Source organism: Podarcis melisellensis (assembly GCF_964234715.1).
Source record: "Podarcis melisellensis genome assembly, chromosome: 4".
Classification (NCBI taxonomy): Eukaryota; Metazoa; Chordata; class Lepidosauria; order Squamata; family Lacertidae; genus Podarcis; species Podarcis melisellensis.
This window is the reverse complement of record NC_138531.1, coordinates 42,102,374-42,122,949: the sequence shown is the minus strand read 5'-3', so window position 1 is coordinate 42,122,949 and position 20,576 is coordinate 42,102,374. Positions and strand designations below refer to the sequence as shown.

Genomic DNA, 20,576 nt, shown 5'->3' with positions numbered 1-20,576 from the left:
CTGATCCCATGACTGTTTATAGAGTTACAGGTGCATAGGACTGTGGCCTTATGAGGAATTTTCAGTGAGCTACCTGAATAGAACTAAACAGTTTTGAGCATGATTATATAAGCACTCTTCGAGCATTCTGATTGAGAGCTAACTTAGGAGTCTCAAAATGCACCTCAAGTACAGGATGTGCCCTCGATCATGGAAATGAAGCTAATATGCTTGGCCTGTGGCCCTTTCTTGTATGTTAAATCAACCTCATCAGAACATCTGAAACGGCCTATGGAGCAGTGTAATTCGTATTTTTATTAGCATGGATCTGTTGCCTTGGATAGTTTTTATCATGTACCTCACTTTTCTTCTTAAGTGAAGGAATGGGGATTTGCAAGAAGAGTCAATATACAAACGTAGATATTTTTAAATAACCTCTTTTTGCAATTAAATTATATATAATGTAGTAGTAATCTGTTAGAGAAGTAGCATGATAATTTAAACAAACTTTCAGTGTCTCATTCTCAAAAATGTATTAAACTATTTTGTGAATTCATCCTTTATTGATGAAGTTTGGGAAGCCTCCATTGCGCATCAGTAATCCATTTTACAATGCATTGCTTATTTTACATTTATATATTTCCTTTTTTCCATCATGGAACTCTGGTTGGCAAACATGGGGTTCAAGTATATGTCTCTTCCTCCTGGCCTTTGACACAACCTATTTTTTCTGGTTGCATGGTGGTTGTTTTTTTGCAATTGTAAGTTTTTAAAACTGTGTTTAATTGTTGCAAGCTAACCAGGGACCTTATGGCGAAGGGCAGGTAATAAATTAAAACGACAGCAGCAGCAACAATGTTACTTTTTTACACTCTAAAAAATCAATAACCCTGAAGTTCAGGGAGATACTTCCAAGTCACACTGTTACCTTCTTTTATGGTAGCAAAATCAGATTGTCCCTTTTATTTTAAAAGGCTGCTGCCCTTAGACAAAAGACTAATGCTTAACATTTTTGATGCAAACCTGAGGTAATGATGCTAATTATTTTGGACTACAATTCCTATCACCCTAGCTAGCGTGAGCTGGTTGAGGCTAATAGAAGTTTTAGTCTAGAACATCTGAAGGGTACCAGGTGGGCAAAGGCAGATCTAGTCTACCAGCTGAGGATAAAACACCACCTCACTGAACCATATCTAAATGTTTGCACATGTGGCTTCTTTAGCTGGAGCACTGCGAATATGATTATTTACTTTTTATATGCTTTTCCAAACTAAACCATTCCCGCGCCACTATAATTTGCTATGTCAGCTCTGGCACAGTTGAGGGACCCAAAGATTGGGCCCTTCAGGGAATCCACAGGGCTTAGGATGGAATAGACCTCTAAGCTTTTGGTGCTCTGCCCTCACCATAAATGCCTCACTTCATGGACTTTCCACTGAAGGACCACTGGTGGTAGCTTACCATCTGCATCACCACAGACAGGACACCCACTGCATCAGAGTTCACCTGCCAGCAGCCCTGTTCTCCAGCATGCATGTGAGAGTGTGTTAGGACTGAAGCCTAAAAAACTTTAGTTACTACTACTAATTTATTTGTTATACTCCACCTATCTGACTGGGTTGCCCAACCACTCTGGGTGGCTTCCAACAAAAATACAGGAAACAACCACCACCACCATCATTAAAAGCTTCCCAAAACAGGGCTGCCTTCAGATATCTATGAAAAATGATAGAGTTCTTTATCTCTTTGATAAACAGGGCCGGTTGCAACTACCAAAAAGGCCTTCTGTCTGGTTCTCTGTAGTTTCACCTGCAGTTGCAGTGATGGAACTGCCAGAGGGCCCTTGGAACTGGACCTCAGCATCCGGGTTGAAGAGTGGGGATGAAGATGCTCCTTCAGGTATACTTCAGGTGGTGTCATCATGCAAATACATATTTGTTTTGTTTTCCGGAACATAGGGCTCATCCATACTTCTGCTTGTCTTGCTGCTTTCCCTCCCAGGAAAACCCGCTGTTTACTGGTGAATCGGAACAAACGCCAATTGGTTTTGCTGTGGATTGATGTTTGTTCCGATTCAGTGGTAAACAAGTTTTCCTAGGGAAAGCAGCAGGGCAAATGAAAAAACTGCAGGCCATTCCCTCCCCCTGCCTCCACTCAACCCCAACATTCCTCACTCCAGAGAGCTCAGTTATATCACTCCCCTCTGCTACTGGTCCAGAAGTCTGACCTCAGAGAGGGACAATGATGCCATTTCCTACACTGGCCACTCCCTTCCTCTCACCAGCTTCCTTTTGCAGCTCCAATCTTATATTCATCCCTGCCTTAACATAAATGTGGCATAAGGCCCCAGACATGTACATGGAGAGATGTACAGGTTGCTGTATTAATGAGGATGTAGAAGAGTTTGGATTTGATATCTCGCTTTATCACTACCCTAGCAAGTCTCAAAGCGGCTAACATTCTCCTTTCCCTTCCTCCCCCACAACAAACACTCTGTGAGGTGAGTGGGGCTGAGAGACTTCAGAGAAGTGTGACTGGCCCAAGGTCACCCAGCAGCTGCATGTGGAGGAGCGGGGAAGTGAACCCGGTTCCCCAGATTACGAGACTACCGCTCTTAACCACTACACCACACTGTAGAAAGATGGCAGGGATAGAATACTGAAGCAGAGGCGTATGAGTCCATGCATGTAGTTCATAAAATGCCTAATGTATGGATACATGAGTTAAAGAATGAAAAATGGGGTAGTAACATGGAATGTGGAAAATAATAGTGTGTTGCTAGGCAACATGAGTGGTACTTGGGAAGGAAGACACATTTCATAATCCTGCCAGAAGGTTTGATTTTGCCCTTGCCCTTAGAAGTCTCCCCCTATTATTAGTATTATTATTGTTGTTGTTGCTGTTGTTGTTAAAATTGGTATACTGCCCTTCATCTGAAGACCCGAGGGGGTGGTTCCTTACAAGAAAACCACAGCTAACCCTCTCAATTTTGGAAGTATTAATGCCCTCAGAAGGGGTGACACTACTTGTGAATGTAATCCAATTCTGTCCAAAAACAAAAAGTTACAAGTGTAACGTTTTAAACCCCCCCCCCCCATTTTTTAACATAGTGTGCCCAACTCAAAATCTCCTGGAGTCACTTGCTTATAATTTGTCAGGCTTTAGCCATCCTGAAGGAGCTAGTACGTCTGGAAATTTCATTCATTCCTCTCAAAAGGAGAAGAAACTACAGTACAGTGGTACCTCAGGTTAAGTACTTAATTCGTTCTGGAGGTCTGTTCTTAACCTGAAACTGTTCTTAACCTGAAGCACCACTTTAGCTAATGGGGCCTCCCACTGCTGCCACGCTGCCGGAGCATGATTTCTGTTCTCATCCTGAAGCAAAGTTCTTAACCCCAGGTAATATTTATGGGTTCGCGGAGTCTGTAACCTAAAGCATATGTAACCTGAAGTGTATGTAACCCAAGGTACCACTGTATAGCCATTTTTAAATTTACCAATACCGGATAGGGAGCAAATGAAGCACACTTGGGTGAATCCTGAGCTGAATTGAACAGGCTACAAAATGCCTCAGACTGAAGCAGACTATTTTTCAAAATGCTGAATCATAATCTAAACCAAATATTGTGAATGGTGCCCCCCTCCCCTACAATATCTATGTGTTTGTTATCCCGCCTAACCAACTAATGGGAGATGTATAAAGACAGTACATCTTCCACCTTGAGCTATAAAGTCATGGTTTTCTTAATGGGTTATAACAGGTCCCCAATAATGCACTTGAGTGTAGACAACCCAGAACTTGTGAATACAAATACATACATAAATAATGACTACCCAAGAGACAGCTGAAGCTATCAGGCAACCAGTGTGACAAATCTATTATCTAGTTTTCCAGTATATTTGAATTCTGATCCAAATTCCAACAAGTATTCAAGATATTTGTAATTACTTTTGTTGGATCCAAGACCACTGAATCTGCCAGTATAAGTGTGTGTGTGTGTGTGTGTGTCTAATATCCTATGCTAAACACTAAACCTGTGCTTGCTGAAGTGCTTTTGAATTGCAGCTCTGACCTCCTGCTAAGAAGCAGCTCCAAGTGCCTTAAAGGCAGCAAATCCATTCACAGCTTGCAACATATAACTTCGCTTAAGCTTGTGTGAATGAGTGCCATTCTTACACGCTTTTAGGGAGTAGCCTTGGATAGTCCAAGATGAACATGGTGACGCTTTAGTTCAGGGGTGACCATCAGCCCCAGCCGGCATGTTCAATGGTCAGGAGTGATGGGATTTGTAGTCTGCAAAATCTGGAGGGCATTAGATCGACCACCCTTGCTCTTCTTGCCTGTTTATGTTGCTTTCATTGTCTTTTGTTGTGTGCTGTACTTCTGAATATTTTTAGATAGTTACTATGTGCCCCGAGCCATGGGAAGAAGGAAGATTAGAAATATAAATAAATTTTAGTCAGCAAACACACACATCCCACATACAATTCCCAATAGTCCTACTCATATTAAATTAGTTTACAGCAGAAATAAGATTTTAATTGACTGAGGGCTTATCCAAACTTTAGTCCAAAGGGATTTTTTTGGTGTGAGTGTATGTGTGTGTATATATATATGTGTGTGTGTGTGTGTGTGTGTACACAAACGCACACACCACAATCTCTCTGTAATCCCTTCCTAGTGTTATATCCCATTTCCAAGCAACAGAGATGAAGAGATTGTCTTATTCACAAAATTCCAAGATGTGAAATTGACATGACAGCTGATTTAAGCCTTAGTATATCTGAAGGCAGTGATAGAGAGGGGGTGAGCAAGCCTACCAAAAATATGGAGCCACAGGATCAGCAAAGCATCTTCATTTTTCTGTGTTTTACTATTAGAAAACCTGTAAATACTTTCATCATGTATGCAAGACAATTAGTCGTATCCATGAGAGATTTGGTTCTGAGAATTTACTTGGCAAGAGGTACAATCTGGCCAAATAATTGAGAAATCTAAATGAAGAATGGCCACATTAATATAGTTTATATATTTTGTTTTTATTAACAAGGGTGCCTTTTGTGGGACATGACCACCCCCCTACCCTTTATAGGTCTTCTTTTGGAAATTTACCTTGCAGTATTTTCCTTGAAATTTACCTTGCAGGAGCTTCCAGACTGTCACTATTTTGGGGTGGGTTCCAGTCACATAGCAGCAAATTCAGGTTACATGGTTGTAAGGTAAAGGTAAAGGGTTAGGGTTTCTGTGAAGCTGAGAAGTGACACAGGCAATTATTACGTAAAGGTAAAGGCAAAGGGACCCCTGACCATTAAGTCAAGTCGCGGACGACTCTGGGGTTGCGGCGCTCATCTCGCTTTATTGGCCAAGGGAGCTGGCATACAGCTTCCAGGTCATGTGGCCGCATGACTAAGCTGCTTCTGGTGAAACCAGAGCAGCACACGGAAACGCCGTTTACCTTCCCGCCAGAGCGGTACCTATTTATCTACTTGCACTTTGATGTGCTTTCGAACTGCTAGGTTGGCAGGAGCAGGGATCGAGCAACGGGAGCTCACCCCGTCGAGGGGATTTGAACTGCCCACCTTCTGATCGGCAAGCCCTAGGCTCAGTGGTTTAGACCACAGCGCCACATGGTTCTAGTCAGTGCTATTTTTCTAGAAAAAGAGGTGCCAGAACTCACCATGAATGCTTCCCCAGTTCTCTTAGAATGGCAGTGGCACCCACCTGAGAGGTGCTGGAACTGAGTTCCCGTGAGTTCTAGCTGAACAAAAACCCTGGTTATAAGTTGCTTGGAAGGTTTTGTGCAGCAAACCTTCTTCCCTCAAATTTAAAACTTTCTATAATAAGGAAAGTGATGGGGAAATGCACTCAAAAGTGCAGGAAAACACTTGCATTGATGCAACGTCACCTAACCTCCCTACAATCAAAGAATGAATGCTCAATAAACAGGTCATCTGGAAACATTTCCATTTTGAAGATTTAAACAAGGCTCCTCCCCAGAAGGCCAGAGACTATTGTAAGACGGAGCAGGCAGCATCTCTTGTGCGTATGTGTGTCTATGAATGAGAGACATGCTACTGCATGCCTGTTTTGTGTATTTGTGCATTAATGTGTAAGGCAGAGATGCTGCTGCTCATACACTGTACATGTGTAAGGTGCTTGCACATGCGTGAAAGGTGGGGAGAGATGAGTGCTATTATATGTGAGAGAGAAGCAGGAGAGAACTATTGCCTCTGTGGGTGTGTGAGAGGAGCAGATCTATAAAAATCCTACTTATTCTGAAGCAACTGGAGGAGGGGAAAAGGCGTTCTTACTCCCCTTTCTTTTCAGGCCTTAACGTGAGCAGTTGTGTGCATGTGTACGAGACAGGGAGAGAAAGGAGAATCTGTCTCGGTTGTTATTATTGCATTTATATTCCACCCTTTTCTCTAAGGACCTCAAGATGGCACATGAGTCTCCCCCTACTCCAGTAGTCCATGGTTCCCCTGACCAGCTACATTCTTTCTGTGGCAACCCTGTGGGGCTCAGGAGCCCAGTTATGTCACTCCTTTCCTGCAGAGATGGCAGCCTCTCACCCTTTTTCAAACACCCTCCCTTGTGGAGTGTTCCCTCAACCTCCTCTCCTTTCCCCTCTCTTTGGGAGTCCTCTGGGCACCTACTGCTGCAGTCCCTGGCTCTGAGCTGCCCCCCCACACCCTGAAGAGAGGTGTCTCCAAGAGGCACCATTCGCCTGCAGAGCGTATAGCCAGGGCTGCTGCAATAAAGAGCTGTACCAGCCGTTTGGAGGCAGAGACGCGAGAGGACATCAGAGGAGGGTGGGAAGGAAAGAAGGACAGGTGCCAATGTTGCCTGTGGCACCCCGATCATCATTCCAGGCACCCCAGGTGCCATGCCACACGGGTTGAAAACCACTGCTCTACTCATTTGATCTCCCAAAGAACCCTGTGAAGTACATTAGGCAAAAAGACTGTGACTGGCCCAAGGTCAACGAGTGAGCTTCATGGCTGAGTGGGGATTTGAACTCTGATCTCCAAGGCCCTAGTCCAACACTCTAACACATGGGTAGATAAACTAAGGCCTGGGGGCCAAATCCGGCCCAATCGCCTTCTAAATCCGGCCCACGGATGTTCCAGCAATCAGCATGTTTTAACATGAGTAGAATGTGTGCTTTTATTTAAAATGCATCTCTGGGTTATTTGCGGGGCATAGGAATTCATTCCCCCCACCCCAAATATAGTCTCGCTCCCCACAGGTCTGAGGGACAGTGGACCGGCCCCCTGCTGAAAAAGTTTGCTGACCCCTACTCTAACCAATATACCACATGTGTATTAGAAGAAGTACTGCATGTACATGTGCTTATGTGAGGGAGGCTGCCAGTTTGTGTGCATGAAATGGTAAATGTAAAGGTAAAGGACCTCTGGATGGTTAAGTCCAGTCAAAGGCAACTATGGGGTTGTGGCGCTCATCTCGCTTCAGGCCGAGGGAGCAAGCATTTGTCCACAGACAGCTTTTCGGGTCATGCAGCTTCTGGCGCAACGGAACACCGTAACGGAAGCCAGAGTGCACAGAAACACCGTTTACCTTCCCACCACAGCAGTACCTATTTATCTACTTGCACTGGTATGCTTTTGAACTGCTAGGTTGGCAGGAGCTGGGACAGAGCAATGGGAGCTCACCCCTTTGGGTGGATTCGAACCGCCAACCTTCTGATCGGCAAGCCCAATAGGCTCAGTCGTTTAGACCACAGCGCCACCCGCATCCCCTGCATGAAATGGAGGGAGGGATGATGATGATGCAGAGGAAAACGATTGAGGCTGAGAGACCATGGCTGCATGAAAGCTATACTGTGATATACAACACTGCTTAGGTGACATGGAGGTTAAAGTGGGCACCTTAACTTCCAAATGCAATTGATTCTGGTGCGCTCAAATCAATGTTTCGGTTTCAGAATAACCGAAAGGAGCTAGAGGAGAACCTTGCCCATTGAGAAAGCATGGGAGTTTTCAAACTTTGAACATAAGAAAGAAACAGGTGGTGGTTCCAGATGTTTTAAGGTACAGTGGTGATCCCTGCCACCCCCCCTGCAAACAATAGTCTGGAGGGCAGAGCAACTTGAAGCGAGGGAAGGAATCGTGCAGCATTTTCCATCTCTCTCAGAATAATTTTATGCCACTCACTTTGGGCCTTGTCAGGTTAAAAGGTAAGCATGCTTATCTCCCCAGGAGTGGTCTGTGACATTAACAAGAAAGCTGACAGGAGAAGAGCACTGATTGTGAACAATGACAGGGCAAGCTCAGGAGGCAGAAAAGGCAGGATGGGGAAAGAGGCTAGGCTACACCTCATGAGCAAATGGACTCTGGCAAAGAGGCTGGGAAGATAGAAAATAACCTTAGCAATAGATGGGAATTCTATTCCCTTAACACATTTAAGTCAGGATCCATAGAATAATTTTATTTTGTTAATGTCAGCTGATGGTTTTTTCTTTCTTTCCCACCCTGCTATATTTACAAAAGAAAACAAAACAAAAAAGAATGAATGGCATGCGTAAGATAAGAGAAGCTAAAGAAGCAGATAATGAATGCTGTATTGATGCTCAAAAAGGGGCAATATGGCAGAAGATAGAGTGAAGAGAGCCATGACTCCTCAAGTGGAATAAAAGTGTTTGAAAGGTGTGCTGCGGATGTGGCCAGTATTCTTGTTGGTGCCAGTTTAAAACATTTTTATTTGCCTAGGCATTTTAGATTATTAGATTTTCCACCATTCAATTGACTTTATTCCTCTTAAACTTGATTTTATTGCCAGTCTGTCTTGCAATGCTTCTACAGTTTCATAGTATACCACACTGAAATCCATTTTTGGAGGAATATTGATTTATAATGTTTAATAAATAAATATGAGAAGGGTACAGAAGGAAAAAGTGGGGTTGAGGGAGCCATATCTTTAGGAAAGGAGGCCTTTGAGGATGAGGAGGCATTTGAGGAAAGAACATGCAAAGTAAAGCATAGATTCTGAAAAATGGCCAGGGAAACAAATATGAAAGAATAAAGAAAGGAAATAATTGACAGGGGAGTGGTTAAGAGAAACATATCTTTTTAAAAAATATGAAAGGAAATTAGATATAGCTCACAAACTGGGGTGCGGAAGACAATCTCAGACTTCAAACTTGAAAATTCAAAACATTTGTGGCAAAATATTCTAAATGATCCAGTTTAATTTGTACCACACTTCCAAATAAGTGGCTAAATATAAGTTTATGTGAAGGCTGACTGTCTTTGACTGTGGAAAACCATAAAGCCAAGGAATGGGTTAACAACCATTGGTTTTAATGAAAATCTACTGTGACTGATAAAAGTGAAGAGGAAGAGCACTTACATTATAGTTTGCTCAGTTGCCAGGCCAAATATTCTCACAAGCTGGTTCAAGCTGCCCATTCAGGTGACCTTGATTTACATTCATGATGCTCTTGAAGTGGGCATACATTGATACGGTAGAGTGTGAGACTCATAATCTCAGAGTTGTGGGTTTGAGCCCCACATTGGGCAAAAGATTCCTGCATTGCAGGAGGTTGGACTAGATGATCCTCGTGGTCCTTTCCAACTCTACATTTTAGTGATCCTATGAATTTAGAAGGAAGAACTTGGGCCCACATGGGCAGAGGTGGTGTAAACAGCACCTCTGAATGCAGTGCTCAGACTCTTTGAGTACACACTTGGCACTTCAGGTTGCATGCCAATGAGAGGAGAGAAGGGATAAAGAACTTATATATGTCTATGAAACACACACCCAGGTACCCTGTATCCATTTCAGAAGTGATAAAGCACCTAGAATACCCACCTCCCCACCATGGTCTTATTATATCTACTTCCTAGGATTTCAAATAGCACCATGTAATAATTGCCTGGGACGTGGGTGGCGTTGTGGTCTAAACCACAGAGCCTAGGGCTTGCTGATCAGAAGGTCGGCGGTTCGGATCCTCACGACGGGGTGAGCTCCTGTTGCTCGGTCCCTGCTCCTGCCAACCTAGCAGTTCGAAAGCACGTCAGAGTGCAAGTAGATAAATAGGTACCGCTCTGGCAGGAAGGTAAATGGCATTTCCATGCGCTGCTCTGGTTCGCCAGAAGTGACTTAGTCATGCTGGCCACATGACCCGGAAGCTGTCTGCGAACAAAAGCCTGCTCCCTCGGCCAGTAAAGCGAGATGAGCGCCGCAACCCCAGAGTCGTCCGTGACTAGACTTAACGGTCAGGTGTACCTTTGCCTTTACCTTTATGTAATAATTGCCTGTGTCACTTCTCCACTTCACAGAAACAGTGAATGGAGGGAAATGGCTACCACTGAGTTATATTGGTTTATAACAGGGCTATCCAACAGGTCACAGGTCTACTGGTCGATGCCCCTGGAGGATCCTGGTCGATTGCAGGATCCTCCCCACCCCAAAGAAGCTCCCCAACTTTGGCTTTCCCCCCAAAATGCTCAACAACCATGACTTCCCAAAGTGGTTGTAGATAGCAGTCTCTTGGAAGCTGGAAAACCCTGGTTTCTAAAACAGGCTAATAATGGGATGCTGCCTGCAAGTCCAACTAGTTCCTCCTTTGCTCCCCACTGCCTTGGCCACCCCACATTCCCTTCTCCTCCAGCTGCCTGATTGCTTTTCTCTTCCCTCCTGCCCCCCATCACTGCTGTTGTCCTACTTCTTTTTTAACCCTTTGATTGCAGGTGGTCTTCCTGACTGGACTGTACAACCCATGCCACTCATTTAATGTTTCAGACTTGAGATGAGTGTTTGCATTGTTGGTTTACTGTTGTATGTTATATGCAAATAAAAGTATGTGTGTGTGTGTGTGTGTGTGTGTGTGTGACTAGAGTGAATTAGAAGGCAGGAATTAGGAAACCAGACCTAGAGAACTGAAAGTGTAGAAAGGCAAGTAGAAAACTAAGAAAAAAACCACACAGGGCTGTTTGACATAAGGGTATGAAGGGTGAGGAGGGTTGTGTTTTTCATATTGATTTAAAATAAAACACCCTTTTTTTGTCCTAGTAAATATGTAATTTCTTGATACTAGTACTGAACGTTCTATTTTGCCCAAGATAAAGCCGTCTCCCTGGCTGAACTAATTCTCATTAAAGATTCTTTAGACCCTGCTCTGCATTGGTCCTTCACTCTGCTGTCTAGCTTTTGTCAGTTTTTATTAAGCCATGCAAAACAGTGGAAGGATTCAAATGAACTGGGCAATTTTGCTCTGACAATTATTTAGAGTTAAATTGCTTGCTTGAAATGCATTCCTGGAGGGAACACAAATGTGGTTGTATCTGCTGTCGAACAATGAAAAGCTGAAAATGGCAAGACTTGCCATAGTTCATTTCGACCCATTTAAAAAGTGAGGATCCCAGTATATTCACTGCCTGTCAGTTAAGAATATGAAAATTTGTCCTCAGGCGACTGGTGTCTTGATCTCTCAATCCAGATGCCATTACAAAAATTACTCTATGCTGCATATTCTATGGATTTCATTCCTGCAGTGAATATTTCTATTTCCCCTAATGTAGGTTATTGGGAGCAGGGTAGGATATATGTTTTGCACAATCCACTTTGTTTTGATCAAGGTATTGTCACACCACATACAGTCCAATTTATGGAAGTGAAGGAAATCACGATTAGTCTTCCAACTATGATTGCTGCCTTTAGACTGTATGATATTTACCTTTCATTTTGAATGCAATCTGAAAATGGAATAAAGCAATTGTTGCCTCCAATTTGGACTTTCTTATTGTTCACTGAGCATCTTGTGTCCACATATGACTGCTGTGAAGGATGGCGCTGTAATACCTTTTCAGTTAAAAATGTAAGAGGGGATCAAGCATAGTATGTGCATGCTTAATATTCAGTCTGAATATATTAAAACAAACAAACCAGGAAACACACCTGAAAGGTGTATAACACAACTACAAGATGTGATGAAGCAATACGAGATCACTTGTGCTAAAACACAAAGAAACATTATAAATTAAATTTCATCTGGGAAGCCTCTATCAAATCAGTGTGTTGAGCATTCCATGAGTAAGTAATGTTGTCACAACAGGGTGTCTTTATCCGGGGGTGCAAGGGGTGCAGTGCACCCGGGCGCCAAATTCTGGGGGGCGCCAATTGTATACCTACTACATACTGGTCCCTCTCGATCAGTGACAGTGAAAAGCAATGGAGCGGAAGTCCCCGCCCCTCCTCCGTAGCTCTTTTACTCCTACCGAGTCAGGAAACAATCGCTGGCCATTGGCTATGCTGGCTGGGGATGCTGGAAACTAGAGTCCAACAACCTCTGGAGGGCATGACATTGGCTACCACTGGCTAATGCCATTCATCCACCAGATGTGCTTGCAGAACGTATCTGACACAAGAGGAATATACCTTTGAACCATGCCTAACAGATTCCCAGTATGTCAAAGTGCTCTCCATTGTCCAAATCAGAAAAGAATGGCAATTCCTGCCACGGCAGCAAAATCTCCAAGGAGGCATAAAACCATCAGTTCCAGGATCAGAGCTGAATTAGTTTGCAAAGCCTGAAGCATAAGGAATGTAAGCAGTTTCATCATTTCTTTGCTTGAAAGCAAACACCTCTAGTTCAGCAGAGCATCCTTCAGTTATGTGATGCGCAAGATAAATCCATGATCTCAAACTGAAAATCAAACCATGATTATTATTGTTCCCTAGGCACATCCTGATAAAAATAAAAGCTAGTGGTAATAATCAATGTATACTTAGTAAAAACTGTAATAATAGTATAATGTATATGCTATGTAAATACAGGTGTGGGGGGGTCCACATTGCTGCTCTTATTCACCAAGGCAACTGATTTTTTAATTTCAGTAAGAGGAGCTGTGCAAGTTTTTATTATAAAGCTAAGTACCAAAGCCAACCAGATTTTCTACAGAGAAGTATGCATTTGATTTTTCTTTATCTTGCATAACCCCCTGTGATGATGCATGTGTTTTCCACAGCAGCAGACCAAAACTGTGTTACGGAACAGCTTAGGCTCCATTCCATGTAAAGTATAAAAGAAAAAGATTTTAAGTATTACAAGTGTATCATGTGGACTGGTGTTCAGAATGCAGTATGATATTAAGTAGAAATGGCTGAGTAAAAGCCACACTTAGGAGTTAATTGGCTTCAAAGCAAGCATAAGTCAACTGCCACAAATCTGAATTATTACTAAGGATTAGATAAACTGTGGTCCATCCAAATGGCTTAGGCCAGCCTTCCCCAACCTGGTGCTGCTTTGAACTACAACTCCCATCAGCCTCAGCCAGCTGGGCTAGGCCTTCACATTGCCCTCTCTCCTTTGCTTCAAACTGAGCAATACTTCAGACAAACTAATACATTCAGGTATACCCACAGCAATAATAGGATATGAGAGAGTTACCTAACACAATGAAGGGAATCCCCAGGAAGGTAGAATTGTATTTCCCACCAGTCAGGTTAATGATTCCAGCTGCAGTGAGAGTGGCCAAACTCACAGTTAACAACCCAAGGAGGCCAAGCCAGGGCTTGCTGCGGACACAGTCTTGCATGGAACAGCAGAGCATAGCCAAGGTTACGACGAGGACCAGGCTTGTCATCAGGTAGCGTTCCGACACCCTACTTGTCTCTTGGAAGTCTTCTTGAAGCGATGATGAAGTTAGGGGATACATCGTGACGTTCTGGTTGGATTTCTGGAACAGTTTGACCGTGTCGCAAAAGTTGGATTCCCATTTCTCCGCCACCATGTCGTTCAGGGAGTTGATTGCCTGCAAATAGTAGGTGAGCTGCACAGCTTCGGCAGATTTCACCCGGTCCTTGCTGTGCACAGTGATGCCCCCAAGTTGGTGCCCATTGTACACTTCCCTGCCATCCTTTAAGTGCGTGATCGGATACGTGATAGCAAAATTAGTTTGATTAGACGAACGCGCAGCCTTCAGTTCCTTCAGGACGTGCACAATGTCATCCACGATGCAAGACTTGTCGTTATTTAGGATGCAGATATGGGCAAATGTATAATTGAAACCAGGTCTTTGTACTTGGATCCTGGTCACAGCAGAGTGCAACTACAAGAGAGAGAAAAATCAACACACATTATTTATCAGCTGATAATCTCTGCATTACAGCAAGCAGAACAGCAGCAGCAACAGCAGCTTCATCAACAGTCTGTCTCCTCTTATCTAACCAAGCCAGCAGGTTTTAATAACTGCAGTATTCATAAGGACCTGCTGAAAATGGAAATATGCATTGAAGTATTATTCTCATCCCCCAAAACCATTTCCCATAACTCAATCAGGGGCTGGCATAAAGAAACACTGCATGCCTCATTTGGTTGCTCTCTTTCACTCACACACTCAGATATGAACCTACCTGGGCCCTGAGATCATCTGCTGAGGCCCTTCTTTGTGTGCCTCTTCCTTGAGAAGTCCTGAGGGTGGCAACACGAGAACGGGCCTTTTCTGCAGTGGCTCCCCGTCTGTGGAATGCTCTTCCCAAGGAAGTTCACCTGGCGCCTTCATTATACACCTTTAGGCGCCAGGCAAAAACATTCATTTTTAACCAGGCCTTTGGTTGATTTGATTGATATCCTATGCCCTTTTAAAATGGTTTTTTTTCCCTGGGGAAGGGTGTTATTGGGTTGTTGTTTTTATTTTGATTATATATTTTGTGGTTTTATATTTTGATTTTATTCTGTGAACTGCCCTGAGATCTCCAGTTTATAGGGCAGTTTATAAATTCAAATTATAATAATACTGATAATATTCTCATCCAAACCCTGATAAGATACCATGTTTCAATTTGCAAGTTGTTTGCCTACTATAAGTAAAGGGGATGTAATATATCAAAACTATAACAAGTACTATGTGTGTGTGTGTGTGTGTGTGTGCGCGCGCACACACACACACACACACACACACTTTTCCATACCTGTTAAATAGAACACATAACTGGGAGCTATGTGTTAGATAGTGATGTGAGGAATTTTTAAAATAATTTATTAGAGACTGCCAATTCTAATATTTGGGTTAGAAACATACTACTCCCTGGGTAAAAATATATTGCTTCTGATTGGTCTCCAATGACTCTGCTGGGCTACCACCCTAAATTTGTTGCAAGTGAAGGCTTTACATAATTTTGCATCCTCAGAAAGAGCAAGGTGCATATCGATTGGTTGGGGATGCATATCGATACTTGCACTTCACACACAAATTTGCATATGCTAATCTACATGGAAATTTAGAAATAATTACTATAATTAGAAGTAAAATACTTTTCACTAGAGTGGAAATGGCCGTGACTAGGTGACCTGTATGCCTTCTGCTATCCCAGGCCAAATGTTGACAGGTAACTTCAAGGTCCCTGTGCTTCCTTCTTAGGTTTTCTTTAATCATTAAATGGGACTTCCAATAGAAGATGGTCCTCTGACAGCCTTCAAACAGAGGACTGTTTTCTGTAACGTAGAATGTACAGCACTGTAATAAGTGTACTGATCCACATTTGAAGGGTGCTCTGAACATCCCCTAAATACTCATCTTGCTGCCGACAGATGCATTTCCTTCTTTTTTGGCCAGCTACAGATTGGGGAAATTATCGGAACAGGCAATTGGAGAAGGAATAAGGAGATGATATTCTGCCTTTTAATTGCAGGTGTTGTTGCATTACTAGGGCTGGCCCTACCATTAGGCAGATGATGCGGCTGCCTCAGGCAGATGATAGGGTATAGGAAGTCCTGGGGAGCTGTGTGTGCCATGCAGCCTGCTTTGTGTCTCATAAACTAGCCTGTTGCCCTCAGTTGGAATTAAGGATGCTGCAAAATCACCAATTTTGAACTAAGATTCAGCTCTCAGTTTCTGTACGTGTAAGGAAGCATGATGGGAGTTGGGGATGATGAGAAGGCTACCTTGTCATTTGCCTCAAGCAGCAAAATGTCTGAGGCCAGTCCTGGGTACTGTGCTAGATAGGGTATGACAAATTTCTAACCCCAGAAGTTGGAGGGATCACAGGCAAGTGGGAACATACTATTTCTTATACTGGGAACATGATGTAATTCATTGTTTTGGAATAAAGTTGACAATATATGTACTAAGGTCACGAGCCATCATATTGATATTGAACCTGCCTTGTTGTTGCTAAATTGCTTTGATAGTTTGACTGCATTGAGAAAGCTTTCAGCTGCTTTGTATAAGGTGTCTGTCATTCCTGCAGCTAATCTGTGCAAAGATTCTTAACAGCAGCCATTTTCAAATGTTAAGGAAGTTCCGCTAATGCAAAAATGGACTTTGGTAAATGGTCTATTGTGAAAATCAACTTTATGGAAGTATGGCATTTTTAAAGTATTTATTTAAAGATCTTTGACACTCTTTGATCTCATTTAAAGCTATGTTTGCCTAAATGTGTTTACTGATATGAATTGTAAGTCTATGAAGTATACATTGTGTTTCTTATGAAGTATCTGATATTTGTATTCTTATTTTGTGCTGCCAGTCTCATTTCAGCATATTTTAAAATCTTCAGTGTGGGGGACATCCCCCATGTGTCTTTGTTTCCTATCCCATTTTTCTCCATTGTTTTTATGATGCTGAATCCCCGAGTCCCATTAAGATGGCAACATTTCTGAATTTTGCTACACTTTTTCTTTCAGACTTTGAAATGGGCTACTTGGGGAGATAAGAAACTGATTTTTAAATTTCCAAAAGAAAAGAAAAGAAAAGAAAAGAGAGAGCTAGCGTACAGTGGCTGTGTTCTCTTAATATGATTTAAAATCATGTTTAAATGAATTCTACTGCATGATAATACATTTACAACACAATCTTATGAACATTTATTCACAATTATGTTCCACTAAGCTTAATTTGACATTTTCTATGTGTGCACATAATTGCCATCTTCAGCTGCAATCCTAACAACAATTACTGGGGAGTAAGAACTGTTCAACATTACGTTACCTATTTCCAAGTATTAAGGTGGCGTTTGACGTATTAATAAAGCTTTTAATGGTTTTATTGAAACTCTCATTTTACCTATATATACTATATACCTGTGGCTCCCAGAAGCTGTCAGCCTGCGACAGCAGCCACATCCCGGGAACAGCTTTGACTGGCCAGCTAAAGCAGGTGAGGTTAGCCAATGGGTGTCAAACCCTCAGTGAATTACAGACTTCCCCTTGCATGTGAAGATGGGCTCTGGTGGATTGAGCGAATGAGACAGATAGCAGGCCCAATGCTCAAGAAATGAGGGGCAGATGGGACTCAATCAACCTGGGAAGGTAGCCCATCTAGGAGAAGGAAAAATCTGATGCTAAACCTCCACTGCCTTGTGGGATATCTTCAGGAGAAGAAAAGACTCAGGAGTAAACCCTATACCAGGCACATCCAACTTCCAAGCGACTGCAAAAAAAACTTGTTGAGCTTTTTTTTTGGGGGGGGGGGGGAGAAGCCAAAGTTGTTGAGCTATTTTTCTGGGGCATCAGGATCCCACGATTGACCAGGATCGACCAGGGACATCCCGAGATCAAACAGTAGATCACGATCGACCAGTTGGACCTGCCCTACCCAAATCTGGAGCAGAGTCTGCTTCCGGCAACTCGTGTAGCCAAGCTGGTGCCAAACATATTGCTGTGCTTTCCCTTGAACCACATCAGTGAGGCCGAGAGGGGCGGTCTTGTTGTCTGGGCAGCCCAAGACCGCCATACACACTGCCCAGGCTTGCGCCCTGCGAGGTCACTTCGGTGTTGCTAATGCAGTGGTTTGACTTCAACCCCAGAAGTGCACTCTGTTGTCTCTCAAGACAGATTCCAACAACCTATACTTTTGTATACTACCCTTGGATCCTTACTAATGAAGGGTGGTTAACAAACTGAACTAATAAGTAAACAATAAGTTAGCAAGTAACATTGCCCTGGGATTGCCCCACGGCAATCCTATGCACACTTACCTGGGGGTAAGTCCAACAAACACTGTGGGACTTTTTGAGTAGGCCTGTATAGGCACGCATTGTAAGCTGCTTAATAGCTGTTGTATTTTGAGCCATTTTAGATGTGTGCTATTCTATTGTATTGCTTTTAGTAAAAGTTCCCTCAAATTGATAGAAAAGCCAGAATTTAATCTGAAGCCTTTGTTTTATTTGCTGCACCTGTTTCTGCTCTGATTATAGTACATTGCCTCTGTTTTTTTATATTGTATTTTTAGAACATTATTGTATTTTACTGTTGATTTAATTGTTAGCTGCCCTGAGTGGTGAAGAAGCAATAGAAGGATGGGATGGAATTTTCTTATTTTATATATACACACGCACACAGACAAATATAAATGTATGCATAAAATAAATGTGCATACTAATTCTCAGAATGCAATACTGCATAGATGGGGATGCAAAGTGATTAGCTAACAGAAGTCTGATCCTTGTGTGTCGATCTTAGAGTCTGTGTGGTAGAGGAGTTTGTGAAGGCAGCGTTGCCATCACAGAACATCACCTTTCCACTGCCAATCTACAAACTACAGACATCCCACCTATTAGCCTTTAGAGGAAATGGGGCTTGAGAGGGTTCATAGAATCATACAAATGTAGAGTTGGAAGGGACCCCATGGCCCATATAGTTCAACCCCCCCAGCAATGCAGGAATATCAGATAGAGCATCCATGACAGATTACCGCCCAACCTCTCTTTAGAAACCTCCAAGGAAGCAGAGTCCACAACCTCCTGAGGGAGACCATTCCACTGTCGAACAGCTCTTCAGAAAGTTTTTCCTGATGTTTAGCCGGAATCTCCTTTCTTGTAACTTGAAGCCATTGGTTCAAGGACCATTTGGCCCTGGGCTTCAAGCTCAAAGGGAGCCTAAAATTCAAAATGCTTGCTGTTGTTTTTTGGCATTTGCTATGTTTCACAATTCTTTTTTAAGCCCATCCAGCCAAACTGACACTCCCATACCTTAGAACTGCAAATTTAAGCAAATAAGAGATGTGGTTTGGTGAAAGACCTTTTTTAAAAAATTGAGATAAATTTTGTTATATTAAAGAGTTTAAAATGTTAATGACTTGGTATAAGTCCTATACACTTTCACTTTCACTGGCTATGAAGTAAACTTGTCCCCTGCTCTTTGCTGGGAACTCTGTGGAGGAGCAATTTGTGGATGGAAGTCATAGCTTGGAGTCCAGAGGCCGGCCTATCTGTCACTTCCTTTTCTTCTTTTAAAAAAAGGATGTTTAGGAACAAAAACCAGTGAAGGAGCAGAGGTCACCATAATACAATGGTGCCTTGGGTTACATACACTTCAGGTTACAGACTCCGCTAACCCAGAAATATTACCTCGGGTTAAGAACTTTGCTTCAGGATGAGAACAGAAATTCTGCTCCGGCAGCACAGCAGCAGTGGGAGGCCCCATTAGCTAAAGTGGTGCTTCAAGTTAAGAACAGTTTCAGGTTAAGATAGGACCTCCGGAATGAATCAAGTACTTAACCTGAGGTACCACTGTATACACATTGTTGAAAACAATTTTCCTTAATTTTTGCATATTATTTTCACAAATGTATGTGAATACATACACATTTTCCCCAATGCATAAAATTATGAGATGTGTGAATTCTGAAGGAAAACTGGGTTTTCATTTGTGTATTGGATTGAGAAGTTCAAACTGGGTAGTTTCCCATCAAAATGCAAACACAACTGAATTTCTCCTTTATCCCTAAGGTCAACCCACAACAAGGTCTGGGTGGAGAAGGAAAAACACTGCCCTAACCCTATCTGCTCTGTTCTCAACCCATTCCCAGATTTTGAGCAGCTGGAACAAGACTGGATACAGAGCTTGAATTCCCAAACTGTCTGGGTGAAAAATAATTATTTAGCAATACTAGGTGTACCAGTAATTGCTGCCCTTCTCTCTGAAAGTGTTTGCAGCTGTATGACACAGCCTATTATGGCAAAATAGTAAAACTCCTATTGCTAGCATTTGCCAACACCTGCTGACTCATTATGATTAGGAAAACCCAGTAGATTTCAGACCTGGGGAGCTACTTCTCTCCCCCCCAAGTCCTCCCCATTGCGAACAGCTGCAAAGCTGCATTCAATTTTCACTCATTATTTCAGTCTCAATAATTCATTTTCCAAGGAATTCATTTCAATGCCCCTTTTCTTTGTCTGATATTAAACATGAAAGGTGCTATAAAAGTGAATTACTACATTACATGCTAATTCATTTGGACACAGTATATTAAAAGAATTCCCCAGGAAACTTTTTAGTTTAATGACAGTGGAAGATGCTTAATTGGGGCGGCATTGGTGTACACTTAATCAACACAGAATTGTTAAATGTGAATGCGGGGTTTGAAAATGGTGCCACGGAGCAGCTTGGGCTGATCAAGATTATTATTTTTTTAATTCCATATAATTGTTGTCAACAAAAAAAGTATTGTGTTTTTTTAAAAAAGAAGACTGGAAAGCACAAATTCAATGAATGATAAAATAACATCCATGAGGAACTTGTAACTGAGCTAAAAAAAACAACACCCCAAACGGCTGGCATTGCTTAGTCATTGCTCATAATTTAGGAGCTCACTCAGTATAAATAACTTTAGACACAAGAACACTGCAATCT

The 20,576-nt window shown here is 42.5% G+C and overlaps 1 protein-coding gene across 1 annotated transcript in view; it reads right to left on the bottom strand.

Annotated features, from left to right (window-relative positions):
* PTCHD1 (patched domain containing 1) overlaps positions 1 to 20,576 on the bottom strand; it is a 49,950-nt gene that overhangs the window by 8,473 nt on the left and 20,901 nt on the right. Inside the window, exon 2 of the mRNA XM_081909174.1 lies at positions 13,392 to 14,052. Within this exon, the coding sequence (XP_081765300.1) occupies positions 13,392 to 14,052 (661 nt within the window). The remainder of the gene's footprint in view (positions 1 to 13,391; positions 14,053 to 20,576) is intronic.